The 15,263-nt window shown below is 47.8% G+C and overlaps 1 protein-coding gene across 5 annotated transcripts in view; it reads left to right on the forward strand.

Moving 5' to 3' along the window:
• Positions 1 to 8,894: 8,894 nt before the first annotated feature.
• The window catches only part of ARID1A (AT-rich interaction domain 1A), a 69,286-nt gene continuing 62,917 nt past the window's right edge, over positions 8,895 to 15,263 (forward strand). For 4 of the 5 annotated variants that reach the window (XM_032863845.1, XM_032863846.1, XM_032863848.1 and 1 more), the window contains exon 1: positions 9,226 to 10,418. In XM_032863845.1, the coding sequence (XP_032719736.1) occupies positions 9,279 to 10,418 (1,140 nt within the window). In that variant the 5' untranslated portion in view covers positions 9,226 to 9,278. Of the gene's footprint in view, positions 8,971 to 9,225; positions 10,419 to 15,263 lie in introns of those variants that run through there. The other variant, XM_032863851.1, reaches the window with a different exon arrangement.

Genomic DNA, 15,263 nt, shown 5'->3' on the forward strand with positions numbered 1-15,263 from the left:
ACAGCTGCTTTAGAGCACTGGGCTCCAATCTACGCAGAAGTCCCTGTTATGAGCGTTGTTATGTACAAGAACTTGAGCTTTGAGAGCAGCCATGTAGCATAAATTGTACCTCGTGGACATTTTTGTATGGTTTAGTTCAAGTACAATTACCCGACGTGAGAGCCTATGTGACACTGAGACAAAAAAAGAGAGAAGAGAGAAAAGAGGGAGGAGCAGAAGTTATCTTGATTCATTTCTCTTAATTCTCCCTAGGGGAAAAGAATGACTAAAATATAACCTGCGTATAAGAGCATTAATATTATTAATAATAATACTTTTGATAACTAGGCCAGTGATCCCACAATACCTTTATCATCTATTATTTTCTTTATACTCACCCAAATCTCAAGGTCCTATAGAATGGGTATTGCCATATCTTAAGTTTTTTTGTTTGTTTATTTCTCTTTTCTCTTTCCTCATTAACTTTCTTTGAAAATGAGTGACCTTGACCTGAGCGCTAAGAACTTATAAATTTTGAATGAAAAAAGGCTATATTATTTTGAAGGCATTGTCTTTCCTCTTAGACATCAGCCTACAATGTCCTTTATAGGCAGTACAAATGTTGTGTATATATACAATATTGTACATCACAGCAGAGTGATGTCAATGGGCCTTCCATTTAGAGTAAACTCAATGACAGAATTTATATCCAAAATAAAAAAATGGAAAATTCTAGACTGGTTTCAAAGCATAATAGTGCAGAGACAGTCAGTTGACTCCTGAAAAGCCTCTCTTCCGGTGCATCTGAGCACACATAGTTCATATGATTAGATTTCTTGAGTCTATTTAAAATCTTGGGGGCACCTGAGTGGCTCAGTGGGCTAACCCTCTGCCTTCAGCTCAGGTCATGATCCCAAGGTCCTGGGATTGAGCGCAGGGCATCAGGCTCCTTACAGAGCGGGACCCTACTTCTCCCTCTCCCTCTACCCTTCCCCCTTCTCCTGCTCGCTCTCAAATAAATAAATAAAATCTTAAAAGAAATAAAATCTTGATCATTACAGCTTATAAACGAATACAGCCACTTGGAAATCTGACTTAAAATGAAAGTCTGGACATTTGTCTCAAATGTTGAGATAGCTCTCAAATGGTAAGCTCTTTGCCTTGAATATTAGGTAGGTCATCCTCCTTTAAACCTTGTCTTTCCTTAACTCATCCCTACCCCTATTCATCTCCCAAATAAAACCTCTAACAGAGTTTTCCATGGTCTTTGTAGTACTCCATTCCTGTAAATTCCTTCCCCATGTTTTTCTTCTGTTTCACTTAGTTTGGAAAATGGCAGTATAGAATATGTTTAGTAATGTTTGGTATAACCCTAATCCTGGCTGGCATCTGTGATCCCTTAAAACACACACACACACACACACACACACACATTTGAAGATACCTTTTCTAAAAAAAACCTATTTTAAAAAGAATTTTGCTGAATTCTTTACATATGTAGAATATGTATACTTGTGTATATTCCTCTGTGTGTGTGTGTCTGTTTTTGTCTGTTCTGGGGTTGAAGTCTAGAAGTAAAAACCTTAAATAAAGTAGAAAACAAGCATCCCTTATTATTCAGTCCCTTTTTAGTTGTTTAGAAAAAATGTTTCCTCTGTTGTTCCTATTAAGTATTTCTCGTTTTGGCATCATACACCAAAACGTGATGTCAGAGTGTGTGTGTATGTGTGTGCATGTGAGGTAGAGGTAAGGGAGTGACTAGGTCACATCCTATAATGTGCAGTGGTGAAGAACCTATTAAATTACATAATCTTTAATTAGCAGATCATTGAGAATATGAACACACACACAGGCAATCAAAAGGTGACGTCAGTGAACGGTTACTGCTCAGCATGACTGTTCCTGTTTGTTATTGCATTTAGTCCTAGCACTCTTGCTATCACAAGGCTGTCCTTTGAGTTTTACTATGAGACTTTAGAAATGTCTATAACAAAGGGGCATCTGGGTGGTGTCCAACTCTTGGCTTTGGCTCAGAAAATCTCAGGGTGGTGAGATCAATCCCTGCATAAGACACCACACTCAGCATGGAGTCTGCTTGAGATTCTCTTTCCCTTTTCCTCTCCTGCTCGTGCTTGCTTTCTCTAAAAATAAATAAATAAATCTTAAAAAAAAAAAAAAAAGCCTATGCCAGATAGCATTAATAAGTATTCTAGGACATAGTTAAAGCAAGGAACAAGAAGGATTTCTGGGTGGCTGAGTCAGTTAAGCTTCTGCCTTAAACTCAGGTCATGATCTTAGGGTCCTAGGATCAAACCCTTGCATTGGGTTCTTTGCTCAACTGGGAATCTGTTTCTCCTTCTTCCTCTGTGTCTTCCCTCCCCAACTTGTGCTCTCTTTCTCAAGTAAATAAATAATCTTAAGAAAGAAAGAAAAAAAAAAAGCAAGGAACATGGTGCTGAATTAAGTATATAAATATGGCTTTGGGATGACCTTATTATTAGCACTAGTCATTTAATTAACTTCTAGTTGAAAGAATAACATGCTCACAAGATTACTGAGCCTCAGAAGACCCATTCTGGTATAAATTAGGTCAGAACAGCACATGCAACTCAAGGATTGCTGAGGAGGGTCAGATGCCTATGGTAAAGTTGCCTCCTCATGAAAGCGGGGTATTTAAGGAGGAAACTGGGTGCCCTTGATCTAAGGTATTTGGTTAAGTTTATAAAAATGGTTTCTATCTAACCTCTCCATGATCAGTTATAAATCATGCTAATGAAGGATTACTAAAAATCCTCAGTAGCCAATGAGGGTTACCTCCTTACATCTGTTTTTTCCTAGAGAAGATCTTTTTGAAGGCCATGTAGTACTCTAATTCTCCCGTGATTCCATCTTAGAAATACTGGTTGGTAGTTCATAAAAAAACAGAGAGTAGGTGTGGAGTCAACTATAATACTCCTTTTCTAGAATACTCTGGACTCCTAATTTAAGCTGGGCTAAAGGGGAAACACAACATCAGCCATCAACTCCAGTTTTTGCTGGACAGAGTATCCATATTCTTAGTTAGCTGTTGGTTGGTTGGTTGGTTGGTTGGTTGAGAAAAAAAAGAAAAAAAGAGCCCTTGGACTGTTCTGGGTCAAAAAGGACCTCACATTGAAGAAATGTATAATCTATATACTGGTCTTGGTGTTTGGGGCAAAAATAGTCCCTAATGTTGAATGGCATGGTGTATTCTTTTGTTTGAGTATAGTTTGTGGATGGACTCTATTGATGAAAACATACTGTGGTAGAGAGCAGTATGTGTATGTGTGCATGGCGGGGGGTTCAGTGCTGGTTTTCAATGGCCTGTCGGATAGGCTCGATGAAGTGTGTTGGGTTGTTTCTCCTTTGTTTCCTGTCTTCTTCCTCCACAGCAAGACAGGCAGAACAACACACTTGTACACAGGTGTCCAGGAGTTTCTCTGGAGGGGTAGGCCAATGAGCACTAACCTTCCAGTCCCCACCCTCCAGCCCCTCCGGTTGCTTCTGAATCCAATTTTGTTAAATTTCCAGACAGAAAGTGATAATTTGGAAAAATGCCAAAACCCACAGTATTTCCTGGCAGCTTTCCTTTGGTGTCATTGGTAAGTTTGCATTTCACCAGAGTGCCACAACACTACCACCACAGTATCTCACAGCTCCTTTTTTTTGTTTGGTCCACTTTTCTTTTCTCTTTGGAAGAAGCCATTTTCTTTCTGTAGAGATAGCTGGGTTTCAATTCTATTAAAGCTAGTCAGAATGCTTTCCCTTAGGGGCCATTCACTTCCTGTCTTATGCCTAATAGGATCCTTTGGATTTTCTTTGATTCTTACATAAAAAGCCCGGGATGTTCATGCTGGAGTATTCTCTTGAGGTAGCTGTGTTGCAGAGAACATTTGCTGTTTCAGCCTCCCATCCTGTTTTACAGGACTGCCTGCCTCCCTCCATTTTGTCAATGCTCACACAGTTCTTCTCTTTCCCACTCTCTTCTACAGAACTTGTGTTGGAGCAAAAGACTCCATTCCAGATCCATTCCAGAGTTGCTATGAGAAACCTCCCCACTCACTGACTCTTTCTCCTATCTCAGTAAAATGGCAGTGTAAGAAAGCCTTATGCAATCAGGGCTGAAGGAAATACCCACCCAGAATATTTGATTTTCCTTCTGATTTTCTCCTCTACCCTCAACGTCCAAAAATTTCCCTTCCAATCATTTTTACATGTATGAAATTTTCCTAGATTGGTTTTAAAATAAAGCAAACAAAAGCAACCTACATTGATTTAATATGGGAAGTCAAAGATAACAGACTTTTCCTGTTCCTGAGCAGTAGCCTTCAATATTAAGATCGATGACCTTATCTTTTCTTGGTAATATTGTTGGAACTTAGCTCTCCAAATCTAAAAACAACTTAGTGTAATAAGTACCAAATACAAAATCATGAAGTTTCTCTTCTGATGGACTATAAAGGGGCTTTTAGGCTTTTTTTTTTAAAGTAGATTTTTTTTCATATACTATTTTTGTATCAGTTGGTGAATACAAACCTTCAGTGAGGCTCAGCAGAAATGTCCAAATTCCTGATCTGCCCAGTGGTTTTATAAAATTCCAGTTCAGGTATGTTTGTTTGTCTTTAAAATATCGGCAGTACTTTTACTCTGTTATCTCCAAAGGAATAGACAGCTTGCTCGCCAATGAGGTTGATGGATAAGGAAAAGGTACATAATAGAGTGGGAGAGTTGATACCTATTTCCTCATGTTAGATCGAACCCGGGTTGTAAGATTTTGTTTCAAATCTGCCACAAACCAAACCAGCCTGGATCTTTATTTTATTTCTGATTTTAGTTTTTGGAGAGGTGATGGTGCAGGTAATTCTCATTTTATAAAGCAAGTTGATGTACACCCTAAGGTATTTTTGGAGAGCTACTCTCCTGGTAGTGGAAAAAAAGAAAGCCTCATTCAGAAATGAACATTTCTCAAAATGTGTTCCTTATTATTCTACATGAGAATTTCTCCAATTTTAAAACTTTGAGATTAGTGGAAGAAAGCATCTACATAAGCAGTTGTTGAGCGCCTGGCAAGCTCAATGCTTCTGGGGTTGCTGCTTCAGGATTCTAGGTGTTGGGCAGGCACAATTTTACCGCTAAGAGCTGTTGAGCGCCATTTAGACTCCATTCCATTTTTCTCCCTGGCGATCCAGTTCGTATCTTACAGCTCCCGTCTGGGAGCCGATAATATAATGAATTGCCTTGACTCTCGCTTCAATCCACTTTCCTCGCTTAATATGCAGCCCAAAGTTTTGCTGCTCGCTGTCAGATGGTAGTGCTAGACTTTCACACTGCTCCCAAAGCCTCCGCTGGGGCTGTTTCTGAACACGGAGTTACAAACTTTAAGAAGCAGGCACTTCCAGACGGAAATCCACGCCAGGATTTGAACTCTGCTTCTGGCTTCCGTCAACTGACATAGTTGCCCTTTTGCTCAAACTCGCAGCTCCAGTTCGCACTCGGGAGATCTCCGCTGGGTGTCTGCTGCTTTGCCGCGGCGGGGACGCGTGTGGGGGCCACAACCCGGCGCTCCTCCGATTCCCCGCGCCTTATTCAGAACCGAGGCAAACCCTCACTAGGATCCCGGGGCTTAAAACGTCTTCCCCCCCAAAAGAAGTGGGAAAAGGAAGGAGCCGATCTCGATCTTTTTTGTTTGTTGAGTTTTATATTTCGGACCCTTAGGGAAGCAAATTGCGAGAAAGGAAGGGCTGTTCTTCCAGCAAACGTTTCCCTCTCTTAGCAAGCCCTCCAGGCCTCGGTTCCACATTTTGCAGTTGACTGCGTGGATTTTAATAGGTTGTTCCTTTATTTTCGGGCCCAATCCTTGCACACTGTACAAGCCGGATAAAATGAGAGCACATCCTCTGCCATTTTCAGTCGGTTTGTCCTGGCAGCCCTGCCCCCCTCCTTGGCTGCCGCAACCGCTGGAGTTAAAGCTGAGCAGAGAAACTCCGCCTGATCCGCTGGGCAAGAGATCCAGTCCACATTTGCCAAGTGCTGTGCGGTCGGGGATGGCGATAAGAACTCTCTTGTGAGGGAGCGAGCAAGACTTTAGTCCGGTTTCCATGTCAACGATTCAGTCCATATTTGCCATCAGGCTGTTGGTGGCTGAGGCGCTTTCGTGAGTGTAGCGCTGTCCTAGTCCTAGTTCTCCAGTCTGCGCCGGGATTCCAGAGCTGCTTGGGTGTGGGGTTAAAATACTGGGGCTATGGGGGAGAAAACTCCACCGGGAGAACCCGCAACCCCAAACCTGAGTCTTGAAGCTCCGGCCAGCCACGTGCCCAGCTCCTCCCCCCCCCCCCCCTTTACCGCTGCCATTACCCCTAGGGAAAGCTGATGGGCCAGTTTCTAAGAAAGTTCCCTTCAACTCGGCAGTCCCTGGGATAGTGGTCTGGGGCTCTAAAGGTAGGGGTGGGAGAGGACCCTAAACGATTTGAAATTTTTTAAAAATGGTAAAGGAGAAATCCTACATTACCTGCTCCAGCCCAAGTGGCTAGAGTTTTATGCACTTTACCTTATTGCTAGATAAAAATGGTGGCTGTTTTCAAAACAGCGTGCCCACGTGTAGGAAAGGGATTTTGGCACTTTTCAAATTTCACTGCCATTGAAAATAAGGGGGATGAGGGCTTTCTCTGGAGACAAATCCATTCTGGCTTCCAGATTTTCACTAGGCTCCAGGTTTCCCATTACACTCCAGCTCTGAGGAAAATGGCAGGGTAATTGCATGTAAAAATTCCTCATTTGTGTGCAGGACTCAGGACTGTTTGCCAGCTCAGAAGCAGTTGATTAAATAGCCAAGCTCCATTTATGAGGCAGCCTATAATTTGGTTTCTAGGACCTAATGCACAGGGAGAGTAGTTGGCCCTGAGGACTGTGAGTGAAAGGAGGGCACTGGCCCATTCCAGTCGGTCAGAGCCTGGTAGTTTGGTTCTTGACTTGAGGGGGGGGGAAACCCCACCAGGCTTAGATTAACAGAAAGGTTTTGTATTTTTAGTGTAAGATGATATTAAGTTTTCTCAGAGTAGGAATGACTTCAGGTTTTTTGAATTATCCACGGTGACCAGTGGCATGACCAGAATTTGTCCACGGGGCCTGCAGGATCTGGAAGTTCTAAGATAATGGATCTGTGGCTATGAAGTCTCCATTTATAAAATCTGAGGGGAAAAGAGGCCCTGGTGTCTAGTGACTACACTGGCCTGGGCCTCTCCCAAGGCAGCCTTGGGCCTGGTGAGGAGCTGGAATCCCCTCTGGCTTTTGCAGCCTGTCACGTCAGAGCATTCCAAATCAGCTTGAGGAGGAAAAGGCTGCTGCTAGGATTTGGTAGGGCTGGAGATCTAGAGTTTTCTATGTATGTCTCTAGCTCAATTGGCACTTTTTGAAATATAATAGTAAACTTTGAAGAATCTTTACACTGGGGGGTTGAAAACAAGTTGGTTGCATCCATTTTTTAACTGACCTGTTAGACTGTCCCTTTTCTCTCTTTAAGTAAGGAGAAAATGGTTGGCCTCCCTGTGGCCATCCCCATTCTGCCCTGGTTCCTTTGAACACTCAATTTCCTTCAGTCCCTGGAGCCTCTTGTGTCAACTGTTGACAGTCTTACAGGTATTATCTTCAGAGACTGGGGCAATGATCATTGTGGCCTAAGTTCTCTTAAGAGGAAAAATTGGCCTTGGGTTCTCCTGCTAGAAGGCTGTCATATGCCCCCAAAATAGCTTCAATGGTGGTCATTTTATGTTAGTGTTGAGATAATCTAAGGTTGAGATGATCAGCTTTCAGCTTTGATCTCAAACCCATTCTTATATTCTGATCACATTGTTGAATATGGGACGACTTGATGGCTTTTTTTTTTTCTTTTAAGGCTAAATGGACGGGGACTCTGCTACTTTTTAAAATCACCCTCCACTGCGCTTTGACTGACAGGGCAGTCCCTTCCCCTCTGTCTTCCAATTCTATAAAATGGGGATAATCGGAACCTCATGCCCCCAGGGCCTTATGAGGCCCGGCTAATGAGGGAGGGGAGTGGAAAAACGGAAAGTCTGAACAATGATCTGTCATTCCTTCGGGCTTGCAAAGGGGGTAAAATGTAAGGCCCTGCTCGTTCACTCAGCTGGGTCTTTAAGAGCGGGTTTGTAAAAGGCTTTGAAGAAAAGTGCTGTAGAGGTGCTAAGTAGCAGCCAAGAGACCAGGCCCACTGCCAGGGGGTCAGGCCTGGGCCGAGGCGGCCGCGGTCTCGGGCTCAGGCCAATTTTGCAGCCGCGAGTAAAGTTCACGCTGCCCGCTCCCCTCAGTGCGGCCTGGAGGGGACCGACCCGGATAGGAACGCCAAGAGGGAGGCGGCGCAGGCTCCGGAGAGGCGTGGACTCCGGGCCGGGTTTTCCCCGAAGCCTTCGGCGGCGGCGCTGCCGAGCGAAAGCGGCAGAGGGCCTGCCGCCGCCGAGGCTCATTCTCTCCCCTCCTCCTTTGTGAGGGGAAGGGAGAGAGTCCGTTCCATGGCCTGCGCCCGCTCCGCGCTCCGTTCCGGGTTTGCCAGGCGGCCGCGACGGCGCTGGGTAAAATGGCAGTGCTGAGCCTCGTGTCGGAGTGAGGGGGACTCGGAGGAGAGTGGGGCGCTCTAGCCGCTCAGTCCGGCCGCCCGCCCGCTCGCCAGCCCGCTGCCGCGCAGCAGCCTCGGCCCGCGCCGCGGCCGGGGAGGGGAGGCAGGGCGCCCGGTCGGGTCCGCGCTCCGACTCTGCCTCCCGGCGCCCGGGCTGCTGCCGCGCGCCCTCCAGCCCGCCCGTCCCGGGTCCCCCTCCCCCCGCTCCCTCCCTCCCTCCCTCCCCGCCCCCTCCCCCTCGCCTCCCTCCCTCCCTCCCTCCTCCTTTCTCCGGCAGCAGAAAGCGGAGAGTCACAGCGGGGCCAGGCCCTGGGGAGCGGAGCCTCCACCGCCCCCCTCATTCCCAGGCAAGGGCTTGGGGGGAATGAGCCGGGAGAGCCGGGTCCCGAGCCTACAGAGCCGGGAGCAGCTGAGCCGCCGGCGCCTCGGCCGCCGCCGCCTCCTCCTCCTCCGCCGCCGCCAGCCCGGAGCCTGAGCCGGCGGGGCGGGGGGGAGAGGAGCGAGCGAGCGAGCGCCGCGCAGCAGCGGAGCCCCGCGAGGCCCGCCCGGGCGGGTGGGGAGGGCAGCCGGGGGGCCGCGCCCCGGGGGGGGGGGGGGGGGGGGGGAGAAGACGAAGACAGGGCCGGGTCTCTCCACGGACGAGACAGCGGGGATCATGGCCGCGCAGGTCGCCCCCGCCGCCGCCAGCAGCCTGGGCAACCCGCCGCCGCCGCCCTCGGAGCTGAAGAAAGCGGAGCAGCAGCAGCGGGAGGAGGCGGGGGGCGAGGCGGCGGCGGCGGCAGCGGCCGAGCGCGGGGAAATGAAGGCAGCCGCCGGGCAGGAAAGCGAGGGCCCCGCCGTGGGGCCGCCGCAGCCGCTGGGAAAGGAGCTGCAGGACGGGGCCGAGAGCAATGGGGGTGGCGGCGGCGGTGGAGCCGGCGCCGGCGGCGGGCCCGGCGCGGAGCCGGACCTGAAGAACTCGAACGGGAACGCGGGCCCTAGGCCCGCCCTGAACAATAACCTCACGGAGCCGCCCGGCGGCGGCGGCGGCGGCAGCAGCGATGGGGTGGGGGCGCCTCCTCACTCAGCCGCGGCCGCCTTGCCGCCCCCAGCCTACGGCTTCGGGCAACCCTACGGCCGGAGCCCGTCTGCCGTCGCCGCCGCGGCGGCCGCCGTCTTCCACCAACAACATGGCGGACAACAAAGCCCTGGCCTGGCAGCGCTGCAGAGCGGCGGCGGCGGCGGGGGCCTGGAGCCCTACGCGGGGCCCCAGCAGAACTCGCACGACCACGGCTTCCCCAACCACCAGTACAACTCCTACTACCCCAACCGCAGCGCCTACCCCCCGCCCCCCCAGGCCTACGCGCTGAGCTCCCCGAGAGGTGGCACTCCGGGCTCCGGCGCGGCGGCGGCCGCCGGCTCCAAGCCGCCTCCCTCCTCCAGCGCCTCCGCCTCCTCGTCGTCTTCGTCCTTCGCTCAGCAGCGCTTCGGGGCCATGGGGGGAGGCGGCCCCTCAGCGGCCGGCGGGGGAACCCCCCAGCCCACCGCCACCCCCACCCTCAACCAACTGCTCACGTCGCCCAGCTCGGCCCGGGGCTACCAGGGCTACCCCGGGGGCGACTACGGCGGCGGGCCCCAGGACGGGGGCGCCGGCAAGGGCCCGGCGGACATGGCCTCGCAGTGCTGGGGGGCTGCGGCGGCGGCGGCGGCGGCGGCAGCAGCCGCCTCGGGAGGGGCCCAACAAAGGAGCCACCACGCGCCCATGAGCCCCGGGAGCAGCGGCGGCGGGGGGCAGCCGCTCGCCCGGACCCCGCAGGTACACAGCTGAGTGGGGAGGGGGCTGGGGTGAGCGGGGTCCTGGGAGTGGGTGGCGGCTTGCGGGGAGCAGGCCACAGCCTTGGGCTACCCCCAGTCCGGGGCCCCCACTGCTGGGGAGCTGCCATTGTCTGGCTCTTAAAATGGCTGCCTGTCTGCCTTCCTCTCCTTCCCTCCTTCAGCCTTTGTGTGGGGCTTTCCCTGAGGTGTATGCTCCCCTTCTTCCTCTCCCCTGGTCCCTTCGAACTCCTGGGGTCTTCAGAGGGGTGCAGGGCAGAATGTGCGGGGAAGGGCCTGGCCCGGGGTGAGGGGGGTGCTGGGGGCTCAGCTTAGGGGTGTGCAGTGCTAGGAGCTCGGGGGTTGAGTGGACAATTCTTTGCTCACCTGCCGCTCCTCTCTGCCCGCCCTCCTGCCTTCCTCTAGGCCGTTCCCCATCTTTGCTTTCAAGGAGGGGCCCCTCGGGCTCTGGGGTACCTCGGGGGAGGGCAGGGGCCTGCTTGGGGGCAGCTAGAGGCCGGCTGCGGTTCACCCAGGGCAGCCCGGGCCATCTCCTGTCTTAGTCTCCGTCGGCCCAGTGGCCTGGGCTTCTCCCTGGAAGTGCTGGTAAACAGCTGAGTGATTGGAGTAGTAAGTGCAGATTGCTTTGGTTTGGGATTTGAATTATGGAGGTAAAATCCTTCTGTCAAAGCCAGGAGACAGTTGGTCTTAGGTTGACATCCTATCTGTGATCTGATTGGCTCCCCATCTCCTGCTCTTGGCCATTTATAATTGCCTCTGATGTAATGGTACAACAATCCTGATGAGCTCATAAACTTTTACACTCTGCTTTTCTGCCAGTGATAACCCAAACCATCGCTGCCACTATCTGCCTTTTATTCCAGAGCTGAAATTGGCTGTGACCTTGAGGAGGGAGGTTTAAGCAGCAATACTGTATCAGCAGGAGCAGAGCCCCAGACAGGCTGCCCTTGTTACATTGTGCCGAAACAAAAGAGGAGGCAGTGGCATTTTGCTTGTACCTTGGATTTATTTTGCTTGTTATGTTTTATGCAGCCTGAAATAGATTCTGTGTTGTCAGAACAGTAGCTGAGTTTTTCTCTACAATGGGTTTGCTGTTTGTTTTGGTTTTGTGACTTTCCTGATGGTATAAATGACTTCTTTGATGGCTCTGAAGATGCATTTGTCTTTAGTAATTTTGACCATGTTCGCTTTTCAGAATCGAAATTATTTTATTGGGTTTTTTTATTGAGTGACAAATGTGGGATCTTTATGGGAGGGGGGTAAAACTTTTTTTTTTTTAAACTGGAAGCTTTCTGAGAGAATTTCATACTAGGTTCAAGTGTTCTGTTTTAAGGAAGACTGGCCTCATTCTTTGTTTACATGTTGAATCTTGTTAACACTTTGTTAATTGAACTTTGGGACAGCAGCTCCGATTTAAAGAGAAGCTGACATCTTTTATGATCTTGTGAGGGACTTTCTCCTAAAGGCCTGGTTTGTTGAAATTTATCATTTGTTCCTGGGATATCAAAAAGGCTGGTTTTCTGTTTTGTCATCAGTCACTTTAGAGCTTTGAAATAGAGGTCATCTAATTTTTTTCTTTGCATTTTAAGGTATGTTCCATTTTTTTTCTATCTTCCAAGGTAATAAAGATATCACCTATAATGATACTTGGTATTTGCTTAGAAATGACAACTTTTAGGTACATTTTTATGCATTCTATTTTATTTTTATTTTGCTCTTAGTACCTTTTAGCATCTTTCTTCAGTGTTTTAGTCAGGAATATTGGGTATTCTGTGGAGTAGGTATCTTTTGAAAGGGGAAAAGCTCTTCATGCCCCCAGCCCCCAGCAGTACCTAGTTGTACCTTCCTGCTATGAGATTTTGTTCACTGATTAGCTGTGTTCCTTCCTCATCCTGGAACTGCTTTTCTCTTCTCTTGAGCTGGGAGTTTTGAAAATAGCTGTGTTAAATGGCAGATTTAGAGCTCTGTGCCTTAACTCCACATTGTCTATGATGTTCTGTGTTCGGGCAAGAAACGGGAATTTTAAATGGAATTTCTGGTTCTGGAGAATAAGTTTTGTCTTAGAGAAGAGAACATCCTCTTCTTTCTGGATAAGAGACATTACATCTCTTTTCCCTTGAGGGGAGGGAGTGTGAGCCATTTACCTTTCTTAAACTATTAGAAGAAATAATTTGGGGTAACTTAAGACTCATTTACAAGCAAAAATTAATTTGAATTCTGCTGGTTTGGGGATATTCAGGCAAACACTGTTTTTTTTTGAGGGGGGCGGGGGGAGCTGGATAAAACAAACTTTTGCCATAGAGTGGTTTCTGTTTTTCAGTCATTAAATATTTGAGCACTTTCTGTGTGCTAGGTACTATGCTCTGTGCTGAGTAAATGGTAGAAAAATAGATGTTGTCCCTGCCTGAAAGCTTGTCTGTGCTACCTCTGGATGAATTTTTGGATTCACTTTTTAACATCACCATACCTAGCACTTAATGCAGGCAAGGTTCCTGTTTAATTTCAGTTCAGTTGCCTACTCCCTGACCTCCAGAGAATGGGCTGATGAGCATTCACTTGTGGAAGAGACTATACAACTTTCAGTTTTGTGGTGGTCTCCATGAAGGATGTAGATGAATAGATTTTGATACAAATTCGTCTTTGCTACTTAAGGATAAAGCTCTTGTCAGACCATGAATCCTTCTTTTTAAGGATTCTTAAATAAGAGGGTCTTGCTCTGTCCCTTTCTCAGTCTTGGATTAAGACTGTTTTGCAGAGAATTGATTGACACAGCTAAGATGGTAATGTTCTCATTTGACTCTTTTTTTATGAAATAAAGATTAGCTAAGTGTTTGTATTGTGGCTCTGTCTTTTTCACAGGAGCAGGAAGATCCCAGCCAGCAAACTTTTCCTTTATTGCTTTCCATATGTAACACTGTGGTTCAAGGTGTTGAATCCTGCTACTGATGAAATATTTTTCAGTCACCTATGCGCTTGAACCTCATGTAAAGCTTTTTATTTGGAATGCTTTTAACTGTAGTACCCTGAGAGGAGTATCAGCTCATCAAAGTAAAAAATGAAATAGAATATGTGGTCCAGGATCAAGATGAATTTGATTGTAGAAGTTTAGCTGTTCTTGATATGGAAATATCAGATGATATTTCCGATTCCTGGGAAACAAATACAGGAATCTTGGGCTTATTATGGGAATGCCTGCTGGCAGAAATTCTGGGCTGGCTAAAATACAGGACTCTTGGAGCTCTCTCAAGTAGGAGGGACCAGGAAAACCACACTGAAACGGCACTTAGTTGTGAGGCTTCATGTTTCTCTACTGTCCCTGAGAGAACTAGGGGTGATGGGGGTTGGGTTGGTGGCAAGAGAAGAGAAAGCATCCAGGACCAAGGTTGGCTTCTTTGTATTGGGCCCTATAAGGACTTTTCAAGGTTTCTTTCCTTTGTGTGTGACACAGAGTAACCATGACAAGTGGCACCTGCTGTAATAAGATGTCTTGGGTTGCATTAAACATTCATCTGTTGGATTGATTCCTTCAGGGTGTGATGTCTACAGTAGGCTTTAGCAACGAAATTAGTGAACTTTTGAAAATGTGGAAATAGGCTAACAGAGTATGGTCAGGGCCCATTCCCAACACCCCGCTCCCCAAGGTTGTATTATAGAATTCTAGAAGCCACTGAACTGAGCAAATATATGGTTAAAATACGGTATTCAAAATAAATTGGCACTGAATTGTTCTTTCCTGCCAGTGAGCTGGGATACCTCAGTTTCTAAAATGGAGTCCTGATTCCCATGGCTTTTATCTCTGGGTTTCTCCTTGTTTAGATTGATCATTATTATTATTGATGCACACTGAGTTGTGTGTGACATAGTGGTGGGGGGTAAAGAGCACAAGGCTCAGGAGCAAGAGGCTTTGATTCCACATTCAGTTCTAGATTAAGCTGTGTGATTTGGGGCAAGCCATTGATGATGTCTCTTCATCAGTGAAGTGAAGTTGGTGGATTACATGGCCTTCTCCGATGCTACACATTGGGCTGTGCTTTCGTACCTGACTTACCATGACGGCAACTTTTTCCTGTACATGTACCGGTAGGGGTCTTGAGACTGTCTTTCTTCCCTTGGGCCTGAAGAACTCAAGGCTGTTTCCTCCTGAGGATTTACAGGAGCAAGCTCTGAACAGTTGGGTACCACGATGATTTGTGGCCCTTTACAGAAAAAGCCCTACCAAACTATTTTGCTTTGAAACTTTGTCATTAATCATTCTACCTGGTTGGTGGTTAAAACACTAAACATTAATGGAAAAATTGGGCAGACTTCATTAAAGCAAGACTTGAAAAATAGTTGCTTCAAAATCTCCAAGAGGGGATTTGGGGAATAGATTCAGGGTGGGGTAGGGAATAGATATTCATAACATTAACATTCTGCTTCTTTTGTGGGGGGGGGGGGGTTAGGAAGGTGGGAGAGGTCTCTTTAAGTTTTCCAGACTCTTTGGGTGTTTGGGCAGGTCTTGGTCTGGTTTGGGCAGTTGGTTGTAATCTGAGTGCCTGAACTTGCCCTGTAGGTTTTGCTGAGAGAGGAGCAAACGTTCCTGAGCCTGGAACAGGAAAAGCCAAGCATTACAGGGTCAGTTTCATAGGCCTGTTGCCCTTTTCTCATACCTTTGGTTTTTTAAGCTACATGGTGTGATTTCCAAATGCTGGAAATGCTGTTCTCTCTCTTCTCCAGCACACCTGAATTTCCTTTCTTTCTCCTCCTGGCTTAGTAGTTTAGAAGGATAATTTAGGCATATTTGAAGTATGCTAAAAGGAAACTTCCATTTATGAAAGAGGGGAAAAGG

The sequence above is a fragment of the Lontra canadensis genome, unplaced genomic scaffold, assembly GCF_010015895.1.
Source record: "Lontra canadensis isolate GAN:19392208 unplaced genomic scaffold, GSC_riverotter_1.0 scaffold25, whole genome shotgun sequence".
Lineage (NCBI taxonomy): Eukaryota > Metazoa > Chordata > Mammalia > Carnivora > Mustelidae > Lontra > Lontra canadensis.